The sequence below is a fragment of the Lampetra planeri genome, chromosome 8 (genome assembly GCF_965212315.1).
Source record: "Lampetra planeri chromosome 8, kcLamPlan1.2.h2, whole genome shotgun sequence".
NCBI lineage: Eukaryota > Metazoa > Chordata > Hyperoartia > Petromyzontiformes > Petromyzontidae > Lampetra > Lampetra planeri.
The window spans coordinates 7,722,434-7,748,212 of record NC_136114.1 but is presented as its reverse complement, the minus strand read 5'-3'; the positions used below and the strand labels follow the sequence as shown (position 1 = coordinate 7,748,212).

At 46.3% G+C, this 25,779-nt stretch overlaps 2 protein-coding genes across 5 annotated transcripts in view; one reads left to right on the top strand and one right to left on the bottom strand.

Annotated features, from left to right (window-relative positions):
• WT1 (WT1 transcription factor) overlaps positions 1–6,707 on the top strand; it is a 37,674-nt gene extending 30,967 nt beyond the window's left edge. For both annotated transcript variants that reach the window (XM_078596864.1, XM_078596865.1), the window contains exon 8: positions 1,359–6,707. In XM_078596864.1, the coding sequence (XP_078452990.1) occupies positions 1,359–1,480 (122 nt within the window). In that variant the 3' untranslated portion in view covers positions 1,481–6,707. The remainder of the gene's footprint in view (positions 1–1,358) is intronic.
• Positions 6,113–25,779, bottom strand: LOC144720266 (gamma-parvin-like). 3 transcript variants are annotated; one of them, XM_078596866.1, is made up of 13 exons: positions 25,622–25,774; positions 24,888–24,959; positions 24,128–24,198; positions 22,012–22,114; positions 21,613–21,756; positions 20,272–20,387; positions 19,231–19,286; positions 16,813–16,841; positions 16,622–16,683; positions 13,430–13,498; positions 10,028–10,129; positions 9,607–9,679; positions 6,113–8,313 (listed from the first exon to the last, which is right to left on the bottom strand). In XM_078596866.1, the coding sequence occupies exons 2-13, from the start codon at positions 24,952–24,954 to the stop codon at positions 8,213–8,215; spliced, it is 993 nt and encodes a 330-aa protein (XP_078452992.1). In that variant the 5' UTR covers positions 24,955–24,959; positions 25,622–25,774; the 3' UTR covers positions 6,113–8,212. The 3 variants fall into 3 exon arrangements, with proteins under 3 accessions (XP_078452992.1, XP_078452993.1, XP_078452994.1); XM_078596868.1 differs by lacking the exons at positions 6,113–8,313; positions 9,607–9,679 and having other exon boundaries at positions 10,037–12,142; positions 25,622–25,779; XM_078596867.1 differs by lacking the exons at positions 16,622–16,683; positions 16,813–16,841; positions 19,231–19,286 and having other exon boundaries at positions 25,622–25,775.

Here is a 25,779-nt window from a genome sequence, read left to right as displayed (position 1 = left end):
ACAACGCCAGGGTAAGGGGCCAGAACTGTGGGGTAAAGGCCAGTTTAAAGGGGTGAGTCTTCAAGACGGCACTTAAATAGCTCGAAGCGACTCCGGTTGCCTTACTACCAAAGGCAAAAACAAACGTTCCACAGTCTGGGAGCTGCACTGGCAAAAGGCAGAGCCTTGACATCAGAGTACTTAGAATAAGTACTCCGAGGTAGTAGTACCGTAGAGGTTTACATTTGCTATCGGTGAGCATGTAAGTACGACTTAATTCTCGATTCGAAGCTTTCGTGACTGCAAGGATTCATACTCTTTGTTTTTTTTTCGGTAAAGTCACGTAGGTTAAAAAAGAAAACAACTAAATTAAATCACGACGTTTCGGAGGCAACACAAGCTTCCGTCTTCAGGTGAAACCGTCACAGCAAAATTGCAGTATCAAGCTTGTGTTGCCTCCGATACGTCGTGATTTAATTTATTTGTTTTATTTTAACCTACGTGACTTTACCGAAAAAAAAAACAAAGAGTATAAGTACGACTTGTTACTCCCGACATTGTGAGGGCAACGCAAAACGACGTGGGTATGGGCGCTGTGTTACGTTGCGAGCAGTCGAAGGCAGTACAGCAACAACCATTGTTCTACCGTACCATGCTCCAACGTCTACACTCCCCAGCTGCACCAACCCGCACTAGGCCAGCGTGGTGAAGTATGGTCAAACGACCCTCGTGACCGGCACGGTGCAGGAAAATTCCCGCCCAGCAGTGGATTGCCGAAAGCGCTGTACACTCACCCCTCCACAAGAACAACCACCATTCGCCTCTAAGTGGAGATGACATCATTCCAGCACTTGCGCCAGGCTAGAGGCACTTCGAAGTGTCAAAGGCTCCTTGGCCACGTGGAGTGTTGAAGGCTTCCTGGCACGAGGTCACGAGCCACTCCCAGGAGTTACGGCTTAACCGACTGAAATGAAACTGGCAGGTGTATCATCTGTGCGCCCCACTCGTGCACACTTTGTGCAGCTTCTAGAGTAGGAAGGTGTTATCTCCCTCGCCTAGTACGCAGGAGATCTCGTAGGTTTGATCCTGAGCCCGAATCCTGTATATTTGGAGTTCGTGTGTTCTCTCTCTCGAGTAGTCACGAGGAATTTTCTCTGGGTCCTCTGTTCCCCCCCCCTCCACATTTAGAATCAACATGCGGTCAGAACATTAAGCTGCTGCTATAAATTCCAACACGATGAGCGACTTCGTTGAAGCAATCGTTTGCGGCCAGGTCGCCTCTTGAAAAGAGCCAATACCTGGCAAATGTAACAAAAAATATATTTGTTTGGTTCGCTGCCCGGTCTCCCCTCGGCTGCGTGTGTCACTGCTGCCTCTAGGCGAGAAGCCCTTCGTCTGCCGCTGGCCAAACTGCCAGAAGAAGTTCGCCCGCTCCGACGAACTCGTGCGCCACCACAACATGCACCAGCGCAACGTCACCAAGCTGCAGCTGCCCATCTGAGAGGGCCCGGGGAAAGCGGACAGACCGTTCCCTCGCAATTTCCCCGAGCGAGAAACCCCGTGCGAGATGCCCAGCGAGGAGGGGAAGTCTCCTTCACCACGGCTACCTGGAAGGCGACGGAAGGTGCAAGGCGGAGCCCCCGTTGGGTCGGCCTGCACGCCACCTTTTTCGGAAGTTAGTTTTTGTGCGTTGGTGTCAATGAATTCGGAGGAGTTGGGGCAACGACCCCCCCTTGTCTCCACCCCCCACGGCAAAATTATTTGTCACTCACGGCTGTGCTCCACACTGGGGGTTTCAGGTGCAGCGGTGAAGGGAGACGGTGTCCTGTCCAACAGTAGATAATATATATATATATATAATGTTACAGCTCTTTGTCAGTCCACTGCTGGATGAACACCTTCCTCACGCCGTGTCGGTCATGGGAGTTGTGTGGCCATACTTCACGACGCTGGTCCGTGCAGTTTGGTGAAGAGGTGTCGGTGGATTGGGGGGGGGGGGTAGGGGTGGAGGGTTGGAGGCAGAACCGGTTCAAATATCACTCCCCACTGATGGTAACTGTGGACAGGAATCCAGCTCAAGTAAGCGGGGTTCACACTACAGTGCGCTGACCACTGCACCACCACTCCCCCCACCTCGCCCCCCACCACTGTTAGATTTGGCCATCAATCACAGATGATTGACTTTAAAATAAATTCTCTGGGAATTTCCACTGGTCCCATGATGCCACTTTGTGGCTTGGTTCACCGTGCAGTGAGCACGTCTTTGCCTCTGTTGGGTCTCATGCCAGGGCATGAGTGTGAGCAATAGCTTCGCGTCTCTGCGAAGCTATTGTAAATAACAACGCCTGCGCATGCATTATTACCGCTACTGTCGTGACAATGGTTGTGTGTTGACGTCATCTTCTCAATGAAGCCCCCTTCCGAGTTTGTTCGTCACGTTTTTGGATCCGCGAATCTGTGAATTCTTCCTGTGGAATCTCTCCGGTGTTGTTGTTTTTTTTGCCGAGGTGGGCTGTTTCTGTGTTTGGGCGATAAACATTTGCTCTGTTAACTGGATTAGTAAACTGTCACACGTCAGCCGAAGCAGCAACCTCAGCAGTTAAGCAGCATGTGCGTAATCCTCCGTGTATACAATGTACGTGTCGGAACCTTCTTTTTCGAGCAACGCATATTGAGTCGTTTTCTCTTTAATGCGTCGTTCCGTTGTGGAATGTCCGTTGGTGTCTTTTTGTCCTTTCCTTCATAGGCAGTTCATTGTCTTCTGTGTAGGACACACAACAGTGCCGTGTGTTTGGCATAAAGCTATGATAACACTTCCTGTAAATGAACAAAGGAGCGCCAATGTGCGCTGTGGCTATAACGGTCCGAGCGAGCGGCCGTTTGACCTTACATAGTTTCTCCCGATCTCTTCTGCTCGCTACAAAGTAGCGCGACCGTGCTCAGCAGAGGGCACTGCGAAAGGAATATGAAGCAATGCGCTATCGGGACCGATAGAAATACTCGGAAGGTGGCCCTTCGCTTTGTAGAAAAAATAAATAAAAATATATATTGCACATCGACAGCGCTACACTTTTAAATTATCAGACACTGCGAGTTTCATTTACCTGACGCGTTGTAACAACGAGAAGTTGTCGTGCGCGTATTTGGCATCGCAAGAGAATGGTCACTTCCGTGGCTTTCCGTTGGTCCTGGTCACGATGCACATTATAGCTGCCGAGAGATAAATTGTCCCTTAACGAAGTTATTGGTATGGCAAGCATGACCCTAGATTCCTAGCGAAAGTCCCACACCTGCAAAGCATTACTATTGGAATGTCCATCCCGGGCACAGTGGAAGGATGAGTTGGAGGAATGAGGTATTTGCGCTGTGGGAATTTATGCTCAATATTACACAATTGACGTCGCTGCTGTGTGTCCGTCATTGAATAGTCGTATACGACGCACACCAATTGTACGCATCGTAACAGAAAACGGGTCACGACGTGAATGCGGTGTTTTGTTGCGATGCATTTGATTGGTGCGCAGGAACTGACACGGCCACACATGTGGCATTTATTGCCTGAGTCTGTCACCCACGCGCGATTAGTGCTCACCAATCGGCACGGTTCGAGATGGCTTCGGTCGGTGTTATTGCAACGTGTGCAGCGGTACACAGGAGTGGCCGTGTGGGCCCATGGGCCTGAGCACTGAGTCGGCATCACTGGGAGCCGCCTGGGTGGGTTTGAATCCTGGAAGCCACCCATGATTTGAAGCAGATCCTCAAGTGTAATGCGTTGATGGTCGCAGCCTGGCATCATTGACTACATTTGGTCGTGCACTTAATTTGACAAAATTAATTAACAATATCAGTTTGACTTCCACACCATGAACATTTCTCTGTACGTGGGGAAAAAAAGTTCAGAAGTAGTGCTGTGATGTCTACTTCTGCAGGCCATTCTCAATGACGGGGCGATGCGCTGCTTTGCGAGTTTTTTTCGAATGGACACGTAGCCTCATGACAAGGTGTCGTAGCACAACTGGAATAACAAGTAGTAGAAGTAAAACATAAGCGTGAGTGTGTGGCAGAAATGTTGCCACCTCTCAACCTGGCAGCTCTTCTCGACCAGGGCTTCTCGACCTCGCGACCTACCACGGGAACACCTTTCTTGTGTTTACCAATCTTCGTGCAAGCACAAACCAGGGACGAGTTGCACACCGTGTGTACCTCACGGTTTGCCGCATCAGGATACGTGGCCAGTTTCTGACTTCGTGTTCTATAAACACGACGCGGTAATATTGCGATAAAATCACTGGAGACAATTCTGGCTTTTTAGAAAACAACTTTCAATAGAGGCAGACTTTCTACATGTTTTGCCTGTCCACATGTTAAACGTTTTGTTGCTTTGTCTCAATGAGCTCTGAAGTGTTTATAAAGTTCACGCGTAGATGCACACCCAGCCGATGCGAGCCCTTCTTATGGACGGGGTGAGCGTTCATCTACGCCACAACGCTGTATAAAACGAAACTGCGTTGCGTGAGTGACCTGATGCCTCATGACGATTCTCCCCAAACCATCGTCAAGTTGATCCAATAACCCAGATTACCACCCCCCCCCCCCCGAATAATACTCGCGTTGAAACTGCGTACAAACGATGGACACGAAACAGCAGCCACTTACTTTACAATAAGTGGCACTGCAGTGCACGAAGAAGAGCCAGACGAATGTCCCGTGTGGCTCCCCCCCCCACCACCACCGTGTACATCCAGCCCTGGGTCAGGCTGCAGATCGAATTGAACGTGCAACGCACGGGTCTTGCGCGTGACCCGTTCTGGTTAACGATGCACCGGGCCAAGTGGTGATGGCTGTGTTATTGATGTGGAGGTCGCACTTACAGAACAACCTCCTGATCCTTGGCCCGTTTAAATCGTTTTCTGCCGTAATGTACCGCATTGGTGAGTGATGATGATGATGATGATGTTATTATTTTGAGATGTCACAGTATATGCCGTGTGTAGATTGCACGCATTTCACGGGCTCGTCGCACTGGATGGCATTTTTACGTTGTGCCCGGAATATTTCTGCTCTTAACAAATGGACGAATTGTGACTGCCGAAATAAAATCGCAAATTGAGGGCATCGTTAATGGTACCAGGATCCATTACGTGCGTCGTTTAGGAAGAAATGTTTTCCCATAAATGTCCACCTTTTTGCTTGCTCACCCATTCATATTTACCAGCGGCAATCAGACTGGAACTTATATCTGTTGTGCACGTGTACAGCCATTTGTGTCGATCAACTGCTGGATGAGGGTTTCCCCGCTCCGTGTGGGTCGTCGCGGGTTATTTGACCATATTCTTAGGTTTTGTTTCGGTAAAGTCACGTAGGTAAAACATTAAAATTAATAAAAGTAAAATAAAATAAAAATCACGACGTTTTGGAGGCAACACAAGCTTCCGTCTTCAGGTGGAAGCTTGTGTTGCCTCCGAAACGTGATTTTTATTTTATTTTACTTTTATTAATTTTAATGTTTTACCTACGTGACTTTACCGAAAAAAAACCTAAGAATATGAATCCTTGCAGTCACGAAAGCTTCAAATCTAGTATTTGACCATACTTCACCACTCTGCTCAGTGCATGTTGACAAAGGGTCGCATCAATAATCCAGGTAATGTCCCTGAACGATAACGGTGTATTGTTGCTAAATACACCATGACAAAAGATGCTGATGGATTGTATTTGTTAGTATCAATGCACTATCAGGTTTTTTTTTTGCCCAAATATTATCCTCACACTAATCTTGTACCATTCTAGCATTGACAAAATTAGATAATAATAATAGTTTCAGTTTGTAATGCACCGGCACAGCCCAGAGGCATGAGGGACCACGAAAAAAACGTGGAGGCAGCAGCAGCCACGGCGGTGAGCCAGCTCCAACAATTGCCTAAGTTCTGAGATCCTCTATATGTTGTGTGATTGGCCAATTAAATGAGATTGTGATTAAGATCTGAGCACTGCTTTAGTTGCATTGTTCTCGATGTATTAATGCGTTGATATAATTCATAGTATTCAGCAGCATTTGAAAACCGACATTACAATATTAATACGATGATTTACTGCAAATGCACTACAAACACAAGGAGGAAAACTACATGCGTTAAAAGTATTGATTTTTTTTTATTAAGCGTCATCTTAAACATTTTAGTTTCTCTTTTAATATAATTGACATGTAATTTAGTTGTTACTAAATCACTTCTTTTTTAAAAGCGCAGTTCCTACGTGTATCTATTGACACTTAGTATGTGTCTGTTGTAGAAGCCGTGTCAACTACCACACTGGTTTTGTGGTTGCTTAGATGACGTACATGTTATGCATTATATTCCAGAACCTAATGAGACTGTACCAGGCTGGTCCAAAAAAACCCAAGGCATTTATTGTTAAATATATTTTTTGGATAAATTTTCGTCTGATTTGTTTGTAGTATTTTCAATTTGTTTTCTTATTATTAGTCAGAGGGCGACGTGATGTAAATATACAGTTGTATACCGTCTTTTGGGGATATTCTGCTTATATTGCTTTTGTTGTAAAAAAAAAATAACATTATTGGTAATAATTGAGAAATAGCTTATATGATTTGTAACCGAGAAGAAAACACACGTAGACTGGAATTGAGTGGTCGTATCTGTTATTTGACGTGCTGTGTTGTCCCGCGTGTCGCGTAAAAGGCGCAATAAACTGTGTCGTGCGTCAAATGCGTGCGTTGTGCCCTGAATAGCCACGCACGAATCACACGTTCAACGACAACACACAGTGTCGGGGCGACCACAGCGTATCGCCTGAACAGTCTGCTGGGGCAAGTGCTGTTAGCGAGCACCTATGAAGGCCGGCACGGTGGCACACGAGGGGGTGGCCAGCGCCTCGTCCGGCCGGCCACCTTTGTGTCTCCGATAGCGATGTTTAACACAGCCCCACCAGGTACCCATTTAAGGCCGAGTCGACCTAGGGGAGGCCCAGGACCACCGCTCCCCTCACATCACGCACACACACCAAGCGCTCCACACAGTACTGGATGCTGTTCGGTGGCTTACAAGTGCTGTTAGCGAGCGCCTATGAAGGCCGGCACGGTGGCACACGAGGGGGTGGGTGTCAGGGCGGCCCTGCACGAGCTGCTGCCCGCAACTGGCGCCCTGTGCGAAGCGCGCAGTCCCCACCCCCACACCCCCACACAGCACGAGGGCAGCTCCAGGCTGAGGGGTGTTTGGCAAACTGAGAAACATTTCGCCCCTATTTTCCGTTTAGTGTGTGTGTTTTTTTAATAGTATCTTTTTTTTAAACAGAGGCATACTTTGATTTAAAGCTTTCGTGACTGCAGCGATTCATCTTCTTGGTTCTTTCGGTAAAGTCACGTAGAATGGAAATAATAAAATAATAAAAAATAAAACATAATAAAATAATTCTCACGTTTCGACGGACCTGTTCTTCACCTGAGGACGGCTGCTTGCGTTGTGGCCGAAACGTCGTGAGAATTATTTTATTATGTTTTATTTTTATTATTTTATTATTTCCCTTCTACGTGACTTTACCGAAAGAACCAAGAAGAAGAGGCATACTTATTACGTTTGTACGTCCGTCCGTCTGACCAATACATTCTCAGAGATGTTGAGAAGTGAATTATAATTCATATTCCCTCTGCACACGCACGGGAATTGAAATAATGACATCTTCATTATTTTATTTGTATTTTTATCATTTGTATTTTCCCCCCTCGAATTTGGCGCCCCATTTAACTCGGCGAACTAGACAATCCCGGGCCACCCCTGGGTGGGTGGCCAGCACCATGCCCGGCCGCCTTTGTCTCCCTAGTGGCGAAGTTCACACATTGCATGAGATACTCATTTGAGGCTGTGTCGACCTAGGGGGGGGTCTCTGGACCAGTTCAGATAATCGCCACTGGTATTGACCGTGAGTGGGAATCGAACCCGGGTCGCCAGTTTCGTAGCGCAGCACCCTAACTGCTACACTACCGCTCCCGACACAAGCACACACACACAGACAACTACACAAGCACACCACCAGATGATGGCTCTAAGCACCTATCCTCCACCGGTGTGTCTGGGTGATGGCATTTAGACGCCGCGGTAACCCCGGCCACAGAATCCCCTAAACCACATTGCGCGATTACCAAACATCGGGTACGTGCAGCGAGCAGGCGACTTAATGAGGTGGTCGCGAGAGGGCGCCGTGGCTGCGGGAGGAGTCACGAGGACTGGGGTTGAGACGCGATGCTCGAGGTCTTGTGCTTGTTGTAGAGGACGTAGAGAATCTTCATGGCGGCTTTGGCATCGACGTCCACGATCTCTGCAGGGAGAGACTCACTCGTGACGGCTCGCTGTGGGACAGCGGAGAGAGAGAGAGTGGCCTCTCCCAGCGTGGGGAGAGGGGTGGGTGCAACTCGGCGAAAAGACTCGAGTCGCTCCGGCCAACGCACAACCGAGGTGAAGACCTCCATCCGTTCGCCTGAGTCCCACGTGAAAATTTACGGCAATGCCCATTCTAGATTTGAAGCTTTCGTGACTGCAAGGATTCATATTCTTAGGTTTTTTTCGGTAAAGTCACGTAGGTAAAAAATTAAAATTAATTAAAGTAAAATAAAAATAAAATTAAAATCACGACGTTTCGGAGGCAACACAAGCTTCCGTCTTCAGGTGGAACCGTCACAGCACGATAGCTGTATCAAGTCACAGATGGGTTTACAGACAAGTCACTTGATACAGCTATCGTGCTGTGACGGTTCCACCTGAAGACGGAAGCTTGTGTTGCCTCCGAAACGTCGTGATTTTTATTTTTTATTTTTTATTTTACGTTTATTAAGTTTAATTTTTTACCCACGTGACTTTACCGAAAAAAACCTAAGAATATGGCAATGCCCATTCTTGGAGACTCGAATACCAAGCAAGTGCTGTGATCGCCCCGACCATCGGGAGCTTAACTTCTCACTGAATCATTTTCTTGGTCACTGGTTGACTGGGAGTGTCCACGTCGTTTGTAGCTGCAGTCAAATTGAGAGATCTACTGGACGTGGTGTGATGGCCTGGACAGATCCTGCTCGAATTAAACTCTGGCCAGAGTACGTGTAGGTGAAGGTGAGATTTTACAGTGGAAGGCAATCTCAACTGAATTATCTATGCCTGTGCACTTTTTTACACGGATTAATAATAACAACAATGTGATGTATACATCCAGAAAGGCCTCACTCTGAGTCTTAAAACTCTTCATTGGGATGTTTTAGCTTTGCGTGTCAGATTTATGCCAGAAAGGCACCGCATGTTAACCAAATATAAAAGGACTCGACTATGTTTGGCCAATTCCACTTTAAGGACAGTATTCCATCACGTGGAAGAAAACAGACACTGTCTTCCCGACAGACCTGTTCTTCACCTGAGGACGGCTGCTTGCGTTGTGGCCGAAACGTCGTGAGAATAATTTTATTGTGTTTTATTTTATTATTTTATTATTTCCCTTCTATGTGTCTTTACCGAAAGAACCAAGAAGAACAAAAAAGGTTTCCGAAAGGGCGTTCGGCTCTCCAAGTCACCGAACGCAAAGCGTTTGTGTGTCCCACGCTTCAACGTGTGGCCCTGCTTGCGTTACCTTCCGGCTGAACGGGTGACATTGGGTTCCCGTCGTCTTCCATGAGTTCTAGTGCCAGTTTCACGTTGTGCACCTGCGGTAGTAACACACGAGGAAATTTGCACAAACAAGAGAGCAAAAACAAAGCAAAACATTAGATTTTTCCTTACGGAGCTGTGACCCCGAAATGTGACAATTTTTCGAATCGCCGACAATTTGAAGAATTACGTTCCTCTTATAAAGTACCAACAGAAAGACTTCATGTCATAAATATTTCAATATTTTATATGTGCCCCAGGAAACGACACCCATATCACCTTTCTTGAAAGCAAACGAATCACTAGACTGAGATATCACCAACCATGTGGCTAAAACAATGATTTACTGTATCTGGACATGATTTGTTGAATTTCTGACTGGCACACACAGTGAGAAATGTCACCTTTTGCTCTCTTGACTCAGGGCTCAGGTAGTAGCTGTGGAGAGGGACAAAGTACCCGCTCAGCTGGCCAAGCAGTAGCACCAGCATCACTCCATCTGCAAACTTGATGTGGACACGGTCGCACCAACGTTACAACAACAACCGCCATTCGCCACTAAGTGGCGGTGACATCACCAGGGCGCTTGTGCCAGGCTAGGTGCACTTTAAGGCCACGTGAAGCGTCTAACGCCCGCTGGCAGGAGGTCACGGGACAGACCCAGGTGCCGTGGGTTGACTGACTGAGACAAAGACACACATGTATACATGCACACACACATATAAAAGAAATCATATACAAACACACATATACGCAGACATACACACAAAGACAAAAATTGCTGTTAGCGAGCAGCACCTATGAAGGCAAACACAGCACACGAGACTGTGTGTGTGGTGTGGGCAGCACCACGCCCAGCTGCCTTTGTCTCCACAATGGTGATGTTTAATACACAACACCAGGTACTCATTTAAGGCTGAGCCGACCTAGGGGAGGCCCAGGTCTGGTTCATTTTTCGTCACCGATGTTGACCGTGAGTGGGAATCGAACTTGCGACGCCGGGTTCGGAAAGCAGTGTGCGAACTACTACACTGCCGATCCCCTCACAGACAACACCAACAACGGATTGCTGTTCACCGTTAAGTGGTGGTGATGTCACCACGGTGCTTGTGCCAGGCTAGGTGCACCTTGAAGCCACGTGGAGTGTCGAAGGCTCGTTGGCAGGAGGTCACGGGACAGACCTAGGCGCCGTGGGTTGACTGACTGAGCTGACTGGCAGATGCACCACCTGTGACCTCCACTGCGCCAACTCGCTGCGTTCAAGCCGCCTGGCTCTCTGCTCGTTGTTGTGTTCGTTTTTCCTCTGCACGCCGTTGTTGTTGAAGGGCGACTGTCTCAAACTAGCCGACAGCGTCCTACACGCGAGCCTCCTCCACAGAGGCTGGGTTTGACACTGCTGGCACCAGTCATCGGCAAGTCCACTCAGCTCCCCATCCTCCTGTACCACATCAGTCCATCTCTTCTCGAGCCTGTTCCGCGCCCATTTAGCCCCTTCTATACGGCAAAACAGAAGCTGATTGGACATGCGGTGACTGGGAACGCGGTCTACGTGACCCAGGCAACGTAGCCTCACCTGCTGGAGGAGCTCACTGATGGTATTGTGTCCAGATCTTTCAAGGATGTGTGAGCTAGCACAATCAAGCCCGATTAAACCACAGGAGGGATCATAGGCAGGGTAGCCTGAACGTTTCAAACTGGCACAGATGTTCCTTTAAAGAACTCCACTTTTCGCAAGCATAAATAATGGAGGGTATAACGGTGGCTGAGAAGACCCGGAGTTCCATACGGAACGATAAGCCAACGTTATGCAGCTGATGAAACAATGATGCCGCTCTACTGATTCTGAGTGAGACCTCCGCTGCCAAACTGGAGGTGGCCATAAGCACACTGCCCTGGTATGGAAACGTCTCCATTCTCTCCACAACTATCCCATCACTCGTGAAGAGTGGAGGAGGGATGGGCGTGGTGGGAGGATTATAATTGATGACAAAGCACCCAAGCAGGTGCTGGGCCAAGGCAGCCGCATGAGTCAGAGTCCTGGACCTCACCCATTTCCCCTCGGCATCGGGAGGAGGGGACTACGATTCCAACCCCAGCTGCAAGCGATGATGACATTTTTGCTTGCAAGGTTTATCGGCTAGCCAAGACCAGGCTATTGTGATTTGAATTGGATCCGATGTGGACGCCCACTCCTGCAGTGGAACAATGGCAGGTCGTTGGGCAGACACACATACACAGAACCAAATATATACAGTACATACATACAGGCACACGGATAATCAATCATACGTGCACAGAGCCAGACATACAAAGGCACCCGCACACACGTGCACACACACACACGGGCGCTTGCACAGAATCACATAAATAAATACCCGTCAAAAAGTGACATCGGCCACTGACTCTTAAAATAAATATAAAGCCTCACACTTGCCAAAGGACCATTTGGAATCTTTCTCTTCCATGTCTGTGTAGTAACTTGAGAATAACTTACTCCGGCGTTTTCTTACATGACTGTCCTGCAACGATGGTAGGTGAGGATGATTCAAATTCAATGTGCAATAAATAAAACAATTATTAATTTATTCAATATAATTTAACTAGGCAGAGGAAAACAATATTTATGCTTAACCAATCAGATTTCCATTGCGCCCATCTATTATGGTTCTGTAGTCACATCTATGTGCCCAGCCTTCACCAATCACCACAGAGCAGTGTTGTGGTGTGTGGTTAAGTAACCCCTACAACCCACACGGCACGGAAATGCCATCATCCTGCAGTGGATTTGGAAACGTGCTGTGTACGCGTGACAGTAGAACAGGTGTTTAACAATTTCATTCAATTCTCAAACACCACCACAACATAACACCCAACAATATGTACAGACTCCTGAAAAAAAGGACGCTCAGAGCCGCCCCTAAACTAGAAACTAAACTATATTCTTTGGGTCTTTCGGTAAAGTCACGTAGATAGGTTCAAAGAAAATAACAGAAAATATCAAAACTAAACTGTATTTAATTTTACCAGGTAAGGTCCACTGAGCTATACAGCTCTTTTTCAGAAACGATAGTTCAACGAAGTGGCTTATCACGTGTACATTTTTCGCAGCCCAACACTCTAAACGCATGTTTCTAAATGTGGAGGGAAAACCCGGAGAACGATCCACGCGACCACGGGGAGAACATGCAAACTTCAAATATACGGGCATCATCAGGGTCGGGATCGAACCCACGAGACCTCCTTGCATACCAGACGTGGGAGTTAATATCTCACCACCGTGGCGCCCACCCAGAGGTTCCTGGAGGACAGGGACCAGAATTCCACGCGGGACCTCCTTATTTCACCGTCCACAGGTCTCTCGTGCGGCGCTGTTTTGTGCGAGGCCCGGGGCGGACAGTATTGCCCCTGTTGGCACTGCCTCTGAGTGGCCGTGCAAACTGCCGAGCCATCGAACACTGATGGTTAACACACGAAGGAGCATAAACCATCACGTGAACTGCGGTCATCCTCGCAGTGGCTTTTGGCGAGCCATTGAACATAGACGGGCACTGCATCGTGCGCTTTCAGATGCGCTTCTGCGGCCGTCTGGAAACGCTCTTCCTTCTGATATTAGGAAGCCACTGGACCGATGCACTTTTAGATCGAGATTGAAAACTCATTTCTTTAGAACTGCTTCTTGTGTTTAGTTTATTGGCCTTCCCCCGCACCTCCGATTAGCGCGGTTGGCTACGTACGGTGCGAAAGAAGTTCAATGTACATACGTACCTTACATACAAATGCTCACTCGCCCCTGCTGGACATCTCACCTGAGTGACGAGGTCCGTGATGTCGAGATGCAGCCCGGATAGGTGACCGTTTGCGAAGGCGAGCAGCATCTGAAGACACACCTTAGCTGGTCAGCGCAGGCAAGAGATCGGACTCACTGTTGGATTTTGCAGTGGTTGTTCCGGCCTCTTGGAGGGCCCTAAATAGAAATTATTCATGGGATGAGGGGGGGCTTTCGATTTATAAACGCCTAGCGACGAGACAGAAGAGATAGAGTTAGATTAAAGAAGAGAGAAACAGATGGGACACGGATGTAGTGATGATATTCGAGAGATGTATGCGAAAAAACTAAGTTTGAGTTATTATTACAGAAGGTGAGATGTACACAATATAGGGATGAGAAAGATTAATTAGCTTTGTAAATGTTAATAGAGTATGATTTTTCTGTTCATTAGGATTTCAAATTGATCTCATATTTGGTTCGACCGTATTTTTGTTTGCATTCATTTTCGGCCCTTTCAGCTGCTTGGGCTCTGAACGTTTGGCTTGGTCTGCTCTAGGCTTCGTGCCACCCCCGTGTGGGTCATGTTTGATGAGGCAGGAGGGTAGGGTTCAGATCTCGTGGTGTCCACGAACTTTAAAGTTCACCAATTGACCCAAAACCCAATATCTGCTCTGGCGTCTCTGTGCAATGGGTATTGTTTTACATAAAGCGCAGTGTTTTACACAGAAGGACTAATTCAAATCACCACCACTGTTTAATCACAAAGAGGTGGCAGTCATTATTTATGGAATCCATCTGCGTGGATCTTTTACCTTTATCCCCTTGAATTCCTCGATTTTCTCCAGGTACTCCCATTGCCTTACACATGCCAAAAACTCATCAAATAAAAAATTGTCCAAACTTCATGACAAGTCTTTGCTGAATACAGGGCAGTGACATGGACGAGCGGTAGCGCATCTGCTGCTCATTGCAGAGGTTCGAGGTTTGAGCTCAGTGGCAGCCCTGGTTAATACTTCCCAGGTGTACTGACCAAACACGTGCCATCTACTGCACAGCGGACGTTCAAGATCCCGCGACGTTATTCGAAGAAGAGCAGGCCATGTGCGCCAGCGTCACGATACAAATGTAAAAAGTTACTCGTAAATTTTCTAATTGGTAAAAAAAACACATAGCGACATCACCTCCGACTGTAAAACTACGGCAATACCATGCACATTTGGGTGTTTGCGCACTTGTTCGTGAAGCGCAATGATGTGAACTTTCGATGTAAAGCTTTCGTGACTGCATAGATTCATCTTCTTGGTTCTTTCGGTAAAGTCACGTAGAAGGGAAATAATAAAATAATAAAAATAAAGCATAATAAAACATTTTATTTTATTATGCTTTATTTTTATTAAGTAATAAAATAATAAAAATAAAACATAGTAAAATAATTCTCACGAGGTTTCGGCCACAACGCAAGCAGCCGTCCTCAGGTGAAGAATACCATACTTGTCTGTGAAACAAAGTGCCTTCATGATAGCCTCGCGCTAAAAGAATGGTACCCATACCGAATTAGCTAATGATATAATTTCATTATCACATTCTATTTCAAAACTTACAATCTGTACCATTTATAAAGCAATGTTAACCTAAATTTTCATTTAAAACTTTCGTGACTGCAGGGATTCATATTCTATAATAAGAATAAAATATATAAAACAATATTGTTTATATACTTTTATATTCTATTGTTTCCCTTCTACGTGATTTTACCGAAAGAACCAAGAATATAATGTTAACCTACTTACATTTTCATGCATTTCTGTCTGTTACTGTCAGAATACTGTTGGATTTTTTCATAATACAATCGACCGCGACAAATCTCAACCACACCTCAGCAACGGTAAGGCCCACGCCCCTTCTGAACATTTTTCGTTGGCTTTTATCTGCTTCTCTGTTGTAATAGCCTCAACGGCGAGAGAGATGCTGCATACTATATCAAAGCTTCAACACGTTTCTAAAAGTGTTCTCAACATCTTCTGTCAATAGACACTTTTGTAATGCCAACAAATAACTTTCATAATCAACCGCGTAACATGACCTTCCTTGTTCAGTGGTGGAGTGGGGGTGGCAATACAAAAACTCCTGACGGAGCTGGGGGGGGGGGGGTACGCCGCAGCCAATGTTAAACAAACTCGAAGCAAATGTGGCACGCGAAAATAGAATGAGAAACGACAATCTCCTTTTGTCTATCATCCACCATGCTCGATCGAGCTCTCGCCCAGACGTGGTGGTGCAACGGCTCTGATGCCCAATACTCGATCGGACTAAAATGTCGCATTTCGTCCAGCTCTGACCACCCAACGTTCTCTTGACTTTGACGATAAGAATTTAAAAGGTGCCCTGATCCTTCAGTAGTGGGGGGGGGGGTCGGCTTCCTCCAGGTGCTCACACTTCCCCCCACCCACCTTCCCCTCCCTCCCTCCCACCCACCTTCCCCTCCCTCCCACCCACCTTCCCCTCCCTCCCACCCACCTTCCCCTCCCTCCCCTCCCACCCACCTTCCCCTCCCACCCACCTTCCCCTCCCACCCACCTTCCCCTCCCACCCACCTTCCCCTCCCACCCACCTTCCCCTCCCTCCCACCCACCTTTCCCCCCCCCCCCAACTTCCCACTCCTCACTTCCCCCCACCCACCTTCCCCCCACCCACCTCCCCCCCGCCCGCCACCCAGACGTTATGGGGTTGGCTTTGAATGGATTTTTGGACACAGGAATGGCGTGCCTGGCGACTCGCCTTATTCAAGATGTAGCTTTGGGTGTGTAACGCCACCCACTGGTCAATCCTTGAGTTCGGTAGCATTTTCTGCAGCCCGGTTGTGTATGCGGTGATGGAAAGATATTATTCAGAGTATCCAGCCCTTTGCAAATCCACCACCACAACTATGGGGAAGGCCTCTACACGTACGCCATGTCAATAATTGGAGTTGTTTAACCACACCGACAGTCCTCGACCTACGAACAGAATTCGCTCGTAAGTCGGGGACTGTCAGAACTTGATCATAACGGAGAGTGAGGAGGGCTGGAGGTCGTGGTGGGGAGAGATGTGAGCCGCAGCCAATTGAACCGAGGACCTCCAGGTTCATTGAGCAGCGCAGTTCTAATCACTGCGCCACCCCCCGAATGTTGCAAGAAATAAATGTGTAAATGTAGACCCTTTTAATTCAACTGTCATGGGATTGATTTACCTGTTCAAGCTGAGGCACTTTTTCCGGCGAGACTCTGAAAATGACGTCGATGGGATTGTCGCCTGGAAGATATTTGTGGAAATTAAAGCTGTGTTCATCGAAACAATTTTAAAGGAGCAATAATAATAATGGGATTTTGTAAATAAATGCAAGCGGTGCTCTTTGTGTACGACTGTCAATGTATGACTCACTGTTCTGACACTCTCTCTCAACTTGCAACCTTGTAAACGAAACGAGACAATTGAATTAGCAACTCCATTCACGACACGTGATACGTCGCATATCTGGCTCTGTGAGGACTGAGCTATGGGTGGATACGTGAAAAGGTCAGGTATGTGAACGTCTACAGGACCATTACACGATGCACAACTACTCTAACGAATGTCCAGAGCACAATCTGCATCTTTCCTTGTCATCCATTCTTCTCAAACACATCGTTCATTCCGTGAGCATGATTGCCCCTGGGCTGCGTCAGGTCTACGACACGCCTTGGCTCGCCACCTCTCCTGGTTTTCCCAGCAGCATCCTCTGTGTGAGGGAGCTCTCCTGGGAAACCCGTAAGCTTTCCCTGGACATTCAACGTCTTTGTTTTTCCCCGTTGCATAATTATCATACACCACTCAAGGCAATGCATACACGGGGAGTTCCCCACTCACTCTCCCCTGATCGTGAGTGATATTCTCTACCACAGTGTTCTTCGGGGCCGTTCATACATGACGTCACGCGATTTTGGACGATTTTTGACCCCCCCACCCCTCGTCACACGGCGTCACAAAAAGTCAGACCCCCCCTCAAATATGACGTCACAAAGCTCTGCCCCCCCCCCCCCAAAAAATATATATTTCCATTTTTACAATAAAATATGCTTCAAATTGCTTTAAACTATTGTCATTGTAGTGCATATTTAATGTAGCGCTGCACTCTGATGTTGTAGGAGTGTTGTTATAACAATTAGTGTTGTTATAACAATTCTATATTTATTTAAAGTTGCGCATTTTTATGTGACGTCACATTTATCTAACCCCCCCCCGTCACACATCGTCACAAAAATCTGACCCCCCGCCCCCCTAGGTGCGTGACGTCATTTATGGACGGCCCCTTCACAAATATTCAGAAGGGGGCTACTTGCGCCGGTAAGACATCGAGGGCCGCCACACATTTGAAGCCATTTGGGTTTGACAGCAGCACGATGAGGCTGCGGGGTGTTTGTGTATTGACGGGGGCCGCATGTCAGAGGCCACGCTCAAGGCCACAGGGACCGCCAGTGGCCCCCCCGGGGGCCTTGCAATGAAGAACACCGCTCGATCCCGTGGAATGCCTCAGTATCCATCAAATTCATCGTCTTGGTTCTTTCGGTAAAGTCACGTAGAAGGAAATTAATAAAATAATAAAAATAAAACATAATTAAATTATTCTCACGACGTTTCGGCCACAACGCAAGCAGCCGTCTTCAGGTGGAGAACAGGTCTGTAAAGTAGAGTCAGACTCTGTCAAATAATAAAAATAAAACATAAGTCAGACTCTGTCTACTTGACAGACCTGTTCTCCACCTGAAGACGGCTGCTTGCGTTGTGGCCGAAACGTCGTGAGAATAATTTTATTATGTTTTATTTTTATTATTTTATTAATTTCCTTCTACGTGACTTTACCGAAAGAACCAAGACGATGAATCCCTGCAGTCACGAAAGCTTTAAATCGAAATTTATCCATCAAATTGTTTTGGGTTAGATCGCGTAACCCACCAAAAAAAAAACCCTGTGTTATGGATGATATTGATTGCGAAAGCCTACTACGTGTTTAAAATGCTTCAGTATAGTAGTAGGTTTTTACCCTTTCAACTGGTACAAAAACTGACACCTTTATACAAGGCATCATGTTTGCAATAACCACATAAAGGTGTCAGTTTTTGTACCAGTTGAAAGGGTAAAAACCTACTATTATTTTTGCCACTGGTAAAGGAGATGTCTCATAGTGTAAATGCTTACCCCGAGCTCTCAATACTCTGATAGCAGAGGTGGGACAAAGTCATTGTTATGCAAGTCCAAGTCGAGTCGCAAGTCATCAAATTCATGACTCGAGTCTGACTCGAGTCCAAGTCACATGACTCGAGTCCACATCTCATAGGTGGGACAAAGTCATTGTTATGCAAGTCCAAGTCGAGTCACAAGTCATCAAATTCATGACTCGAGTCTGACTCGAGTCCAAGTCACATGACTCGAGTCCACACCTCTGTCTGATAGTGTGCTGTCTTTGAGTTGTACGCCTTTTGGCATCATCTGGTCCATCACCAATGGAGACTAGGCTCTAAGAAAAGCTGTCTCGGGTGTGGACCAATCAACTTCAAGGACAGTGCATATCATTATCATCATCAGAGTTGTTTCTTTTTGTTTGCATTTTGACTGCTTGTGTTGTGGTTATTGCAAACATGATGCCTTGTATAAAGGTGTCAGTTTTTGTACCAGTTGAAAGGGTAAAAACCTACTACTATATTTTGCCACTGGTAAAGGAGATGTCTCATAATACTTCAGTATGTTTGTACCTCAGAATCGGCATCTCTAGGTCCACTCCTGTGGTTTGTGTGCGTGCGTGAGATCGTGCGTTTGCCTCACTGATTTGGAGTCAGCTCTTCCATAACCTGCTCGGCCTTCAGTGTGTCTTTGCCTTTCTGAACCGCACAGAACAAACGTGGGATTATCGTGAGCTTGACGATCTCATTACATTTTTTATACATTATCGTGTCGTTTCTTTATGCAAAATTAAACTAAATTTCAGCAGGTGATGAGTGCGCATTCGGCTTTCATTAGATGCTGTAATTATACCCTGTTAAGCAAATGGTCCTGGAAATTATTTTTGGTATTTTACCAGTGTGGCAGGCTCCCATGAAGGTTAGCTACTAAATTAACTGTGCCTGTACATATATGCGAATGATACCTGTCATTCGCTTGATAGGGATTGTGTCCGGCTTACTAGATTATTTTTGATAACCTGGAATGGGCAAATCGGAATTGAACAAGCCAGAAGAACGGAGACTGGAGCTGCGGTGAGTTTGGTGAGATATTGGTCTCCGTTCAAGATGTGAATTACCATCTTTCCCAGGTGTGTCACTCATAGATGTGTGTGGATAGACACAATGGCACACGAACATTGACACAAAGCCACACATCTACGTACATCCATACATACATACAGTACATAGACACGCTCACACAGATACATGGGGAGATGGACAGGCCTATGTGTAAGGATTGAATGCAAACAGTTACTATTCTCCTCTGACCGTGGCATTATTTTGGAGTATTTCGAGTATTTGGGTGCTATACATTTCCACGTGATAAGCCACTTCGTGGGGCTATCATTCGTGGCGTTCTGAAAAAGAGCTATATATCTCAGGGGGCCTTTTTTGGTAAAATAAAAAATTGTTTAGTTTATAGTTTATGGCAAATAAAACACTGGGTAGACAATGCAACCTACTCATACCGGACTCGTATTTTTGCGAGACTCGACTGAGGTCGAACAACCTGCAGCGCTGGGAGCCCCGAGGATGTACCCCATGTCCACATCTCTCCGCGTTATTCTTCGTAACAAGAAAACTGTGGCAGAAAATGTATTTGGAAATCATCGATTCGTTCCTAAGCGAGATGCGACCTCACCTCCAGCAGGTAGGCTTTGACCGAGACTCCGTGGGGCAGGAGGACTTTGGGGGAGAAATGTTGAACCATGCGAATGAGCAGGTGCATGGTGGCGAGGGTGTTCTTGCTGTGGATCGCTGCACGGGAAACAGCCATTGCATCGTCACAAATATGTGCATCAATCACTGACTTAAGAGTAAAAAAATTCCATTTCGGCAAGGCAGGTGCGGATAGGTGCAACTGCAGCCATGCGACCCAAACTAAGGACCGCGTAGTAAATCTCGGTTGCCTGCGCTCCTTCAATGGAGTTGGAACAGCAAAGAACTACACATACGCTCTCCTGAAGCCCTCTCGTGGCCAGCAGACCTCGACATTTAGCTCCTGAAAATATTGCTGCGATACGCAAGAAAGGAATGGGTGAAGGTTTAGACACATCACGTATCCACGATAATAAACACATGGCTGGCATTTAGGATGGACAACAACAGGAATATTTAAACTGTGTTGTTCGGAAAAATGGAAGGAACCGAATAGAGACGAAGGCTTAACATTAACACAGAATGGATTGGCGACAAAATAGATTGGTGCCGGAAATATGTGCACGACTTGAGCATAGTGGCACAACACAAGGGAAAGTGGAAAGAAATTACCAAATGTGCAGTGGACACCCACCGGCGATCTGCCTATGGATCGTGATGATGATGAATGAGCCTGGCCGGCATGAAGCCTGGCTGATATTCCATAACATCGTACAAAAATGTATCATGCACTGCATTTGGCGCAGTTGTTGGTAATACATAAATTAATTAATAGTCAAGGGCATCTTCTTGGTTCTTTCGGTAAAGTCACGTAGAATGGAAATAATAAAATAATAAAACTACAATTATTCTCACGACGCTTCGGCCACATCGTTTATTATCTGTCCAATGATGGGAGATGAAAGACTCCTCATTTTTCTTCTTGGTTCTTTCGGTAAAGTCACGTAGAATGGAAATAAAAAAATAAGAAAAATAAAACATAATAAAATAATTCTCACGACGTTTCGGCCACAACGCAAGCAGCCGTCATCAGGTAGAGAACAGGTCTGTCGAGAAGACAGAGTCATTCAGACTCTGCCTTGAAGACAGACCTGTTCTCCATCTGAGGACGGCTGCTTGCGTTGTGGCCGAAACGTCGTGAGAATTATTTTATTTTTATTATTTTATTATTTCCATTCTACGTGACTTTACCGAAAGAACCAAGAAGATGAATCCATGCAGTCACGAAAGCTTTAAATCGAAAAGTCAAGGGCATGTTCTGCCCGCCAAATACACGTTCTCATCGGGCACAATCACCGCTCACGGATCCGGTGTCTCCACTCACACTTGACAGTCCACTTGACTTTGCTTGGATCCTGGGCACAAAGCTGCTGGTCGAGGTTCTGCAGGATGAGGTTCAGTTTGTGGTTCTGGATTTCCTCGGAGAGCGCAATCTCCGGAACGTCGAGCTTCACGCGGCCCAGCTTTTCTGCAGAGCGAGAGGTGGTGCGGTGAACGGTGTGATTTCCACTGGGTACTTTCATGTGCGTATGTTGAACTTCTTTCGCACCGTACGTAGCCAACCATGCTCACACTTATCTCTCTAGACATCGGGGTTTATCAACCATAGTCACACCATGGGTGCGTCCACCTCTACCAAGACGCGCGGCCTAGCAGATGTCCAGTAGGGCAGGTTCAATGCAGACGCATGGATTTATGTCCGCCTGCTCGACTAGTCACTTACCCAGGAGATGCTGGAGCACCAGCCCATCGAAGAAGTCGTCCTTGACGGAGCGGACTTTAACGTTCTCCTCTCGCAGGGTGCAGTTCACCCAGTTCAGCAGAGCCTGCGAGTGACAGGGGAGACAGCGGATGCGATGCAGATTCACACGGCATCCACAAACAGCACAAATATCTCAAGACAAACCTGAGAGAAATATTTGAAGGCTACACGAATAAACACACAATTATGATTTTAGAAAAGGACAAAAAAAATGTTAAAGGAAAACATTTAAACCCTAAAAGGAACAACAACAATGATTAAGAGCATGGAGTTTTACTCATGTGGCATGGTAGTGTAACAACGGTTGTGGGTTTGTGTTCGGGAAGTGAGATGTAGCACACACATGCAATGCCTATTAATAGAAAATGTTTGAGTAGATTTTGTACGCAACTTTGCACTGTGTTAATGAAGCCAGTGGCAGATCCAAGGCAGGTGGGGAGAGGGACCTCTAAAATTGGTGCTAACATTACCAGATAAAATACGCGAAATGTTTTTGGTTTTATTAATGTTGAGTCCTTTTAAAAAAAAAAAACTTAAACTTTTGGGAGCCCTTCGGAAGTAACAAGATCTCCCAGAGGCAGTAGTTATTTATACATGGAAGAAAATACAACAACTTAGCTTTTGTTAAACCAAATCAAAGTGACGTATTTCTCAAAATGTAACCACTTGTAATGCACCATAAAGAGGAAGATAATTATATATTACATTAAAAAACCCGTTGCAACAAAGCAGTTTATTGCAAGCAGAAAGTAGGAAGTGACCAGTGGACTGCACCATTTCACCACAGCCAATTCTCCCCTTCTCTGGGATTTGGTATGGTCCTTGTGGTTGAAATGTCTGCCGGTGGTCTGGCCAGTGGCGCAGGCACTATCACTCATCTCGCCTTCACGGAGCCTGGAACCAGCAGCTAATCTACCAGCCATAACACTGAACTCTCCTAATGTAATCCACAGCAGCGCTGTACATTAAACAGCACACACACACACAAGACCCACCAGAGGTTGCTTATCCCTCACCAGGTCTGACAAGAGCAATGGCCCTGGACGTTCGGCTGCCTACCCCTGTTGTCTGAAACACGCGGATTTTAGTCTAATATTGTGACCATAGAGCGGTGCGCTTAAATTCCAAATTCCTTGCCAATTACACGGATGCCCAAATCTTCATCGTTCGTAACTTTGTTTTTTAATGCTCTTAAACATCTTTCCTGCAATTTTATCCAAGCATTGTGTCATGGGACGAAATATCAATTCGGACCTCTTGCAAAGCAATGCAGCTATTTGCTTGAGATTGGCAGATATCACGTAACTACCGAAGAGATCACTTCACGTAAACTCTGGTCAACACAGAACCCGGTATTACTTTCCCCACCAGCTCTGCCTCGACTTTACTGTCATGGGAACAAGTAATGTTCGTCACATGACAGTAAAGTCGATATTTTTGTTATCTCTCAGAGCTGGAATTTAACCAAATTAAGTGCAAAACCAAAATGTGTGTGCGATGATATTATTGGGCACCTAGCAGAGGCCATGCACTTAGTATGCTTGAGAAGCCGGTTAAATCACAGGTGCCTGTCTGGATTCCAACCCAGGATCTCAGCAATGCCAGCTCAGTGTCCCGACCTCTGAGCCACCTGGCCGCCTACAATGTGATTATTTTAAATGTTTCATGCCACCTGGGAGTTACACCTGCGGTCAGCGAATGCTCCCAAACTGCACTGTTCACTTGATGGAGAACAGGAATGGTTTTGTGAGCGAATTGACCGTTTTGTGGACATAAACCCAAAACCAGGGCACATCACAATCGCGAAGGTCACGTGCAATTATGGCAACACAATTTGATGGCATCAAGCATTTTACAGGAGCGGCTTGTATTTTAACTCTAAATTAGATGTGATGGAAAAAAATACACAACTATATCAAGAAACTTTCAAATGCTGTCAGCGTAAAGTGGGGAGAGAAACATGCAGTTTGGAAAGAGCTTCGATAAACGGAAACACGAAGAGGGGTCCTGAAGATGAATGTGGGAACTGGTTTGAATCAGGCAGCGGTCCGATCGCCCACCGAGTTGGAGTGTGCACCTCGGACAGCTGGAGAAACTGTTCATCCCGATACGCGTTGGGCTGTATCACCAGTGTCGTCTCATTTTCGTCTGAAGTGGCGAGCCGGGGGGGGGGGTGGGGAAGAGCACCACAAAATGCTGGTTTAATTTTTCTTCATCAATAACCACATTTTTTATATTCCTGTTCACTGTATTAACAAAGTGTTGCCTTTGTTTAGACGACTTATTTTAAATGTTACAATTATAACTCGATTCTTTAATTTGCCCAATAAATGCTCCACTGAGCCTTCGGCCTTTTTTTCATCAGGGTCCTGCCTTAGGATGTTTGGCGAACTCCAAATTATGTTTTAGTGTGGCGAGGGAAAGCATAAAACCTGGGGACTTCCACGCCCTGCTGATGTTGCTTTTAACTTACGTGCCGATACGACAGTGTACTTGACCAACCTTCACTCTGGTCAGTACAAGTTGCGTAGGGAGGCCCTCATTCAGCAAGGAATTGGCAAAGAGCTGTGCATGTACATTTAGAGTAGTGGGTTTAGAATAATACAAGACTATACCTCTAGAGCTCCTGCGTTTTCAGAAATATACATGTGTAAAAAGAAACTGGAGCTGTGGAGTGCAGATGAACTATACGGGTCACATGAAAAGACCAAAACACATCCATCGCCTTTGCAATTTGTCTAAATATTGGTAACGAACACATTGGTACATTCTCGCTACAAATCCGATGTAAATAAACATTTTTCAAGACTTGAATCTGACCCCATTTATCTTCATACCCAGATCGCAGTCTTCATCAAGTTGTAAATCTTTCATGACATCCGACACGTTCAGACTCGTGGCCATGGTCTCTGAGCATTCACACAACATTCATTAGAAAGCACTCGAATTGACATGTTCATTTCCTAAGCCAAAGTCCCATGACTGCATGGGGTTGGCTGATCAGTTTCTCTCTCCATGTGCTTCTATTCTCTGCCTCTTCTCTGGTCGTATCCCACATCTCTTTCTACCACATTCCTCCATCTTACCCTCAGTGTCCCTGGACTCAATCTGCTCTGCACCGGTGGCATCTCCACAGTCCTAATTGCATCTCCTTTGTATCTTATCAACATAATTTACATCTTCTCTCAAGTGCTTTATGTGGGGCCCTCTCAAGACGGTATATAAAAATGTGTTTTCTGGATCTGAGTAAATATTAACTCAACTCTTGATGTGGTCTACCCAACACTTGGCTACTCACAAAATACAGCAGAGGCACCACATTTCACACCTTGTGAAACACAACTGATTGCTGGCACTCACTTTACGAAACATACTAATGCCACACCCACGGATATAATTCCGTCTCAAGTATCGGTATCACACAGTGCAACATTTCCTTTCCCCGAGTCTCACTGTTCGACATCGACTATCCGTGCCTGTTCTCAGTATCCGGCATTAGTCTCTTGCTACGTCCATATTCCCTCGACAATGCATAAGCCTGACATAGTTCCGTGCGAAAAATAACGCTTACCTCTCTTAATATTACCCGAAGGGGTGCGGCGACGGACAAGTTTATGTTATTCGCTTTGCTGCGAAAGAGCGCCCGCAGCCTGAATGTGTCATCGGTGCCGTGACGCCAGTGCCCAGGCGGTGACACCCGGGCGCTCGCACAGAAGCAGACGGAAGTTT

Excerpts from the sequence above, each read along its gene's own strand:
- LOC144720266 (XM_078596866.1), bottom strand. The coding sequence starts at position 24,954 with ATGGCCACGAGTCTGAACGTGTCGGATGTCATGAAAGATTTACAACTT. Across the intron at positions 20,388-21,612 it reads AGTCAAGTGGACTGTCAAGT|CGATCCACAGCAAGAACACC; the intron begins GTGAGTGGAGAC and ends TTTCCCGTGCAG. Across the intron at positions 13,499-16,621 it reads AAGTGCCTCAGCTTGAACAG|ATGCTGCTCGCCTTCGCAAA; the intron begins GTAAATCAATCC and ends GTGTGTCTTCAG.